Here is an 8,295-nt window from a genome sequence, read left to right as displayed (position 1 = left end):
GTTTGTTATGGTTTGTGATACCCGCCCACTGCCAGTTTACCCAATTGTATTTCGGCACCCCGGGTTGCCAGTTGGCGGAAAACACAGCGTATTTAATTTCATTCATCGGCATGTGCGCTCGTTCCTGTTGGTGTCGTTAATCTGGCAACCTGCCTGTGCGTCAAGTCTGAGGAGGAGGGGCCGGGTGAAAAAAACCGTCTCCAATATTTTGAATTTGGAATGCAATACCTAGTTCAACCACTGGGTGTCAATCCTACATACAGCACCTTTAAGATTTGTAAGTCACTAATCAAATATATAAATTTGAGACGCTGTGTGATAATGTGACTCTTTGTACAGATGGTCAAATGATGTACTTCTAATCTTCAGATCTTCTCAAGTCATGCTGGAGAATATGATCAACAGGTTTAACACAAACGTGTATAGTTCATGCCGCTTGAATGCTGCTTTCATTAAATTCATGCATATTTCATCTTTTTACTCAATTGAAAAAAGTTGTATTACACTTGAATAAAGCAAAATAAATTAGCACTGATATGCCACCCTAAAGGAATAGTTCATCCAAAAATGAAAATTTGTTCAAAATTTAGGTCATCAAAGAAATGTAGCATTATATCACTTGCTCAAGATCCACTGCAGTGAATGGGTGCCGTCGGAATGAGAGTTTAAACAGAGCACAAATCCATTATTAAGACATTGCTGCTTCTGTGCAAACTAGCAGTCTGTAATACATATTAATGCTTCCTCCCATGAAAAATGGACTTGTATTTTAGTCAGAAGCAACAGTTTAAAATTAAAAACATCTTAATGATGAATTTGTTTCTTAGAAACACACAGCTTTCCACTTCACAAGATGTTAATTGATTGACTGGAGTCGTGTGGATTAATTGTGATGTTTTTATCAGCTCTTTGAACTCTTATTCTGATGGCACCCATTCACCTGTTCACCAATTTGTCTAAATCTGTTCTGATGAAGAAACAAACTCATCTACATCTTGGATGACCTGACGGTGAGTGCATTTTCAGCCAACTTTCATTTTTGGGTGAACTATTCCTAAATATACTTACAGAAAACAGGCAATTTAATTATAATAATAAAAAAAGAAACTCTTTACACCATGCATTTACAACTGAGAGGGTTAAAATGGGTGGTTGAGATTTTGTCGTACACCTCAGTGATAATAACCAAAAGTAATTTTTGCATTTTATTTTGATGTTGTTGATGTGAACATTTTCACCTGTCCAACTCTATGAGGAGACATGTCATATGTAACAGTTCAGCTGAGAATACAAGACAGCATATTTTACATTGTATGCTCCTGAAGAAAACTGCATGATGCTTTTATGATGGGATTCCATCAAAGAGCTGTAGACAGTAATTGAGTCTGGCTCCACCGAGTGGAGAGAGAGAGTGTTAAACAGCAGCTTCCTGTCAGATGAGGGAGGACACAAACTGCTTATAAAGCTCAGTCAGTCCAATAAGATCAAACTCCCTTTTGAGGTCGTCAAGTGATAAAATGTCTTTTACTTCAAATGTAGACATCCTAAAAAAAAAAGGAGGTGCGTAAAAAAGTCAGCTGTGACAATTAACAGTAGAGTACACAAAATATCATACAAAATGTAAAAAGATGTGTTTAAAAAGTATGCATTGTATATGCTTACATTATCTTCTCTGGCTGTGGAATCTCACACAAGACACTCATCATCTTTTCCTTACAGCGTTTCCCTGAAGAATCAACATCAACTTTAACTGTCTTCTGAAGGTGGATGTATTCCTACAGTCAGATTAGCATGTATATTATGTCATCATTAGAATGAAAAACCAAATCAAATACTCTATAAACAGCCAGGAATCACATGAGAAATTAATTTGATGTCCAGAAAATCCAGTGATGGCTTTGGTATTTATATAAGTTACTGAATCAACTGTCTGGGAAAATGAAAATGTTACTGTTTAGGAATATGTTCTATATGATTTTGTACTCATACTTTAATATTTTCCTTTCTTCCTTGCAGAAGAATCAATATCGGCTTCCCCGTAAAGAGTCTCCCAGTGAGACACAGCTCTGAAGCCCATTTTTCGATCAGTTTTATGTATTTTGCTTTGGACCTCATGTGATCTAAATGTAGTAAAGCGGTCCAGGTTTCTTCTGTGGATTCTGGTCTGATCTCTGCTGAATCGCAGCATGATGTTTTGATCAAATCGGAAAAGTTTTCCTGAAGCCACAGCATTAAGTCATGGACCATGGGCTCTGGTGGAAGTGATCGTGCTGTTTCCAGTAAATGCAGCCTCAGGTCTTGACACTGTTTTCTTGATAAGTGGCTGGAAGTGAAGCTGACATCTGGAGGGGTGTGAGGGTAGTCAGGACAGATGTGGAACGTAAGGGCTAGTGGCGTCTTCTCATTGTTTCTTTCAATCAGTGTGTGTATGCGGTAGACGATTCCCCTCTCAGCTGCATTTAAACATAACATGACATGAGGTTTAAACAGAACGGAATACAATTATGCAGTTAGAACTGCTGATGATCTATATATTTTTTGGTTACACTATTTCGATAGTCCACTTTAGACACTCTACTATCTATATAAATAACTGTAACTACATGTCAACTAATTCTCATTCATTTGCATCTACATAACTCTCTACTAACTCTCAGTGTAGACTGTTAGGTTAGATTTAGGGTTAGTAGAATAAGTTGACATATACATGCAAAGTTTCTTATAGTCAGTATGTTGTGGACACATACAAATAAAGTGTTAGAAGATATTAAGCAGACAGTCTACTAATACTCTAATGACTGCTAGTTGACATGTAGTTGCAAAGTTACTTACTGTTAGTAGAATGTTAGTAAAGTGGACTATCGAAATAAAGTGTTACCTATTTTTTTTATGAAACTTCTAACATATTTGTGGATCTCATTCTATTTATTGGTGAATTGTTAAATTTTTGTGAATCTCTTTACATTTATATTGTGGATTACAATCGGTTTATAATCTGGAAATATGACAACTATAACTCCTTATAATACAATTTACTCAATATTCTTTATGCATAACTTGGTCATCAAGTTTAAATTATAACGTTACAAAAAAATGCACTACAGTCACCGTATTTTTCATCAAAAGAGCTAATATCATATAAATCTACTTTAAACTGTGTTAGAGGCTTTCTAAATCTTTCAGTATTTTATATAACAATAATACCAAGTTACCACACCTTTATTGTAAATACGATACAAACCATATTACCATGCAAAGTAAGTCAAGAGTTATAAACTCTAAAGATTACTGAAATATATAAAGCAAGACTCACGTGACTCTTCTAACAGCTCAAATTCGTCCTGTTCGCAGTATATGGCGGATAAAACGGACATTTCATCATACGCTTCCCTAGACATTTTGCAGTCCATCTACAAAACTCGACATTATGATTTAAAGTGTTTACATTTTAACATTTACATCTGAGCAGTTTGCTATTGAACTACGTTATCATATTCCGTGTAGAAACGCTACTACAGAAAAACAGTTCCGCCTGACAACGTGTAGTGCATAAATCACTTTTCAACATAGTGATATATAACAAGTTAATTAATACTCGTTGATAGATGATTTTATTGTATAGCAGCATTGCACAAAAGTGCAATTTCTGGGAAGCTCAAATACAAATTACAGCTTTTAAAGAAAGTTAATTTACACGCCAAAAACAGGGATAAATGGTCTTGTTTGACTGTATTTTATTTCAGTTCTAGAGTAAATTATTGCATCTTGATATTTTGTTTTAAACATCATTTTAGAGGTACATTCCTCCAAAACCCTCCCCCATAATAATGGACACAACAATTGTTTTAACAATTGACTTCATGGTAAAAATAAATATAATTGATAAGCAAGAACGCAGCAGTAAATGAAAAACAAAAACATGTATCCGCCTATTTACACAGTTGTTGGATTCTGTCATTTTGGATGGTTAACATTGTAAATAATTTAAAATAAAAGGCGGCGGCAAAATGTATCTGTCAACATTAGTTTCTAAAGTCATACTTCACATTTCATTTTCACACACCTGCCTTCATAACACTACTAAAAGATGTTTTGCTGCTACTTTTTTAGTTGCATGACTACAACTGCACACAGTGCCACTATAGCAGTTTTTGCAATTATCATTGTCTTGAATATATGCACGCACCAATTTCGCGACAGGAATATAATGAGTTAAGTCATTCTCGATTCATTTACAACAATGAGAACATCTTGTCAAAAAAAAAAAAAGCTTCCACTGATTAAGCTATATAAATAGCAGTTCCAGTATGTCCTTAAGATCACAAAAGAAAATTCATGTGGAGGTCCAACGCCACCAGGCCACTTTCATACGGTCCCAAACAGCTTCTAAGGAATCAAATGCTGGACGCACGTCAAGGATAGTGTGCTTGGCCACCGGACCTCCATCATAGTAGTCTATCACATATCTGACCTCTTTTCCACACCGGTCAATAATCCAGTCATGCCTGTCAAATGGTAGCTCATGCCTACAACACAGAACACCAAAAGTAACTTTTTATAACTGAATTGCCATTCGACTTATATTTTCCTGAAGATGATCACATAAGATTTATGGAGAAAAAGATTTTAAGCAAAAAACAAGAATAAGTTTTATTAAGGGATACCATCACTTACCCCATCCAGTGGCGAAATCTGGCTCTGGGTGAAAAGTCTTTTGCTTTTCCACCAAACTTTAAAAGAGAAGGTCCACATGGGCATTCTCTGTGGAGGACAACAGCAGAACATCAGGACTCATCTACTTGGAGACATGTGAGGATACACAGTTGACATTAAAGCAGTAACTGACTCAAATGCAAATTTGCTGTAAATGTACTCACCCTCAGGCCATTCAAGATGTAGAAGAGTTTGTTTCTTAAGCAGAACAGATTTGGAGAAATGTAGCATTACATCACTTGCTCACCAATGAATCCTCTGCAACATCAGAATGAGAGTCCAAACAGCTGATAAAAAACATCACAATAATCCACAAGTAATCCACACGATTATATAGCTGTGTGTAGGAAACAAAACCATCATTAAGGCATTTTAACTGTTGCTTTTGGCCAAAATAACTCTCCATAATCCATAACACTTCCTCCAGTGAAAAAGTCAATTCCCTTTGTTTGTTTGTTTGCATCTAAATCTACCAACATTAGTAACAACATTAGTATAGTAATTAAATTAGTGCCATTTTGTGCTGTTTTCACAAACAGTACTTGATCTGTGCATATTTCTTTCCTGATAGAGACCAGATAACTTATCACTGGAGAAAGCACTATTATGGACAGAGGACCCAAATTTTAGCCGGACACACAGCTTTCACTTCACTAGATGTTAACTGATGGGCTGAAGTTATGTGGATTACTGTGATGTGATGTTTTTTTTATCAGCTGTTTGGACTCATTCTGACGGCACCCATTCACTGCAAAGGATCCACCGGTGATCAAGTGATGTAATGCAAAATTTCTCCAAATCTGTTCTGATGAAGAAACAAACTCATCTACATCTTGGATGGCCTGAGGCTGAGGGTGAGTAAATGTTCTGCAAATTTGCATTTAAGGGTGAACTATTCCTTTAACGTGACTTACTTGGAATGGAGCTTCTCCCATCTCAGGATTTCCTGCCAGGCTTGCTCATTATTCTGGTTGTGAATCCTAATGATGTTCGTCATATCTTTCTGGTTGATGTCACCATTGTTCCAGCGCCAACTGTTTAAAGAGTCATGAAGCAATAAAGTTGATGAAACTATATGTTTCTGAATCATTATTGGACATATACAAAGCTCCATTGCTCTATTCAAGAGGAACCCACCCCTTCCTCAGCATGGCATTCCAGAACATCTGCTCTGAGGGATAAACCCACTTCTGCTCAGATCCACCACGAGGGATGGTAGATTCCTCTCTTACAACAGAAAGGGAAAACGGTTGACCAGCTGAAGGTTGCTGGTTAGGTGGTGGCATCTATAGAGAACAGTAAATAAATGAAGCTCAATTGTGTAAAACGGAAACTCAGTGCATCCAAGCATCTCTAGGTATTATTAGAAAACCAATTTCAAGGTAGCAAATTACCATGTTTGCTGGATTGATGTCAGACATTGTGGGTTTAGCCCCATTGGCAGCTTTCATAGGACACTCTACAAATTCATAAGCCCTGTCCTGATGTGCTGGTGCTTTCTTCAGCTTATCGCTGGCAGGTGCAGATGCCTGATGCATTGGACATTCTGGTGGAGGGGCACCTGTTGGAGATGGTAAGGATGAAAACTGAGGAGAACATCCACATATTTTAGGTGTATTGAAGCAGGTTGGAAATAAACTTTACAGGATGGTGGGTCTCTAGGACCAGGGTAGAAGATCTCTGCATAAAATTGATGATGATTAATCATCAAAATAATTGACAATCAATTTGATTATCAATTAATTGCATATGTGCGATGGGAATGGAAAACATCTGCCAATCATACAGTATCTCACAGAAGTGAGTACACCCCACACATTTTTGTAAATATTTTATTATATCTTTTCATAACAACCCCCAAACACACCTCCAAGACGACCACTGCCTTGCTAAAGAAGCTAAGAGTAAAGGTGATGGACTGGCCAAGCATGTCTCCAGACCTAAACCCCATTGAGCATCTGTGGGGCATCTCTAACATCCACCAGCTCCATGATGTCGTCATGGAGGAGTGTAAGTGGACTTTAGTGGCAACCTGTGAAGCTCTGGTGAACTCCATGCCCAAGAGGGTTAAGGCAGTGCTGGAAAATAATGGTGGCCACACAAAATATTGACACTTTGGGCCCAATTTGGACACTTTCACTTAGGGGTGTACTCACTTTTGTGGTCAGCGGTTTAGACATTAATGGCTGTGTGTTGAGTTATTTTGAGGGGACAGCAAATTTACACTGTTATACAAGCTGTACACTCACTACTTTACATTGTAGCAAAGTGTCATTTCTTCAGTGTTGTCACATAAAAAGATATAATAAAATATTTACAAAAATGTGTGGGGTGTACTCACTTCTGTGAGATACTGTATCTCTTTACAGCAGCAAATGACATATTTCTATGGACAATGTGCTCTCATACATTAAGATTTTTAAATTACCGTTAACTTCTACTTTAAAAATGGTAAGTAATCAATATTTTGTATTTTAGAAGGTAATGTTTATACTTTAATCCTTTACATAATTTATAGCATAGCCTACATAGATATAGCCACTATATTTGTTTTCATTGCCTTAACTGCACATTGTTTGGAGGACAACATTGGTCAGGATACAGAATAAGATTTTGTAAATAACGGATTAAAGTTTTAATGTAAAAAAAAGTTCATTGTTTTTAATAATTATTCATTTTTATTTAATAAATGACAATTAATTTTTAAATAAATAACATCAGAAATAATCATTAGTTGCAGCCCTATTGCCTATGTAAAAAAAATAAAAACACAACACAATGGAGTGAATTTGGAGTACTGATGTCTTACTTTTATTAACATCTCGATGCATCGGACAGCCTTGTGGTGGTGCGCTGCCAAAGTCTGGCACCATGATGCCCTCTGCCTTCACTGTAGGGCTGGACATAGCGTCTCCCATCAGCTTCCCAGACAAAAAGATTAAACAACACAGTCAGTTTTGAGTGACCTTACATTTTACACTGTTCACTGTCATATATACACGCATGTTATATATGCATGCAAGTATGTATAAAATCTTACAATGGACATAAAATGCTTGAAGTCAACAACTGAACACAACTATCATGTTCTAGCATGACTTTGAGTGGCATCACTTGTCCACATTTTTGTCTTGTAGTTGCAACTGTAACATTGCACCTGATTGACTGCTGCCACTGTGAATATACACTGAAGATCTGACAGCCACATGTGTCTTCCTTTCTACCCCAGTCCATTGATATGCAATTGATATGTGCAGCAATTAATACAAAATTATGATTTTGATAAGTTGTGCAACAAAAGTTACACAAGACACTTATAGAACAGGACATAAGCATAAGATAAAATCATGTACCTGCCTGCCCATATAGCGTTTTTAACTGTTCAGATTGTTCATATTGCCCTTTGTTAAAATCACATGCGCAAGATATAGCTAATGAAAGATTAATCGCTATGTAACAGTAGAGCACACTTACCATCCACCTCTACTGTCAATGTCGTTCACTAGAAACATGCCTCATATCCCACAATGCTCTGGGTGAATGCATCACGCCGTGTGTGTGTATATGTGGCCACATGCACAC

At 36.9% G+C, this 8,295-nt stretch overlaps 2 protein-coding genes across 3 annotated transcripts; both read right to left on the bottom strand.

Annotated features, from left to right (window-relative positions):
* Positions 1-1,192: 1,192 nt before the first annotated feature.
* Positions 1,193-3,533, bottom strand: rwdd3 (RWD domain containing 3). Its single transcript, XM_058752235.1, has 4 exons — positions 3,314-3,533; positions 1,990-2,453; positions 1,663-1,775; positions 1,193-1,544 (listed from the first exon to the last, which is right to left on the bottom strand). The coding sequence occupies exons 1-4, from the start codon at positions 3,408-3,410 to the stop codon at positions 1,433-1,435; spliced, it is 786 nt and encodes a 261-aa protein (XP_058608218.1). The 5' UTR covers positions 3,411-3,533; the 3' UTR covers positions 1,193-1,432.
* Positions 3,534-3,717: 184 nt separating this feature from the next.
* On the bottom strand, positions 3,718-8,249 carry LOC131524856 (holocytochrome c-type synthase). Of its 2 annotated transcripts, none has more exons than XM_058752223.1 (7): positions 8,188-8,249; positions 7,523-7,634; positions 6,108-6,274; positions 5,851-5,999; positions 5,628-5,747; positions 4,675-4,761; positions 3,718-4,526 (listed from the first exon to the last, which is right to left on the bottom strand). In XM_058752223.1, exons 1-7 carry the CDS (start codon positions 8,188-8,190, stop codon positions 4,334-4,336), a joined length of 831 nt encoding a protein of 276 aa, XP_058608206.1. In that variant the 5' UTR covers positions 8,191-8,249; the 3' UTR covers positions 3,718-4,333. The 2 variants fall into 2 exon arrangements, with proteins under 2 accessions (XP_058608206.1, XP_058608202.1); XM_058752219.1 differs by lacking the exon at positions 8,188-8,249 and adding an exon at positions 8,067-8,162.
* Between the last annotated feature and the right edge of the window lie 46 nt (positions 8,250-8,295).

The sequence above is a fragment of the Onychostoma macrolepis genome, chromosome 02, assembly GCF_012432095.1.
Source record: "Onychostoma macrolepis isolate SWU-2019 chromosome 02, ASM1243209v1, whole genome shotgun sequence".
Lineage (NCBI taxonomy): Eukaryota > Metazoa > Chordata > Actinopteri > Cypriniformes > Cyprinidae > Onychostoma > Onychostoma macrolepis.
The sequence above is the reverse complement of the archived record's forward strand: the minus strand, read 5'-3'. Positions and strand labels throughout refer to the sequence as shown.

What these genes read in the sequence shown, in the direction of transcription:
- LOC131524856 (XM_058752219.1), bottom strand. An exon ending in GCATCGAGATGTTAATAAAA is followed by an intron (nt 6,275 to 7,522) that starts GTAAGACATCAG and finishes CATCTCCAACAG; the next exon opens with GTGCCCCTCCACCAGAATGT. An exon ending in ACATCAATCCAGCAAACATG is followed by an intron (nt 6,000 to 6,107) that starts GTAATTTGCTAC and finishes TGTTCTCTATAG; the next exon opens with ATGCCACCACCTAACCAGCA.
- rwdd3 (XM_058752235.1), bottom strand. Translation starts at nt 3,410, where the DNA reads ATGGACTGCAAAATGTCTAGGGAAGCGTATGATGAAATGTCCGTTTTA. An exon ending in TGAGCTGTTAGAAGAGTCAC is followed by an intron (nt 2,454 to 3,313) that starts GTGAGTCTTGCT and finishes GTTTAAATGCAG; the next exon opens with CTGAGAGGGGAATCGTCTAC. An exon ending in GAAGAAAGGAAAATATTAAA is followed by an intron (nt 1,776 to 1,989) that starts GTATGAGTACAA and finishes ATCTGACTGTAG; the next exon opens with GAATACATCCACCTTCAGAA.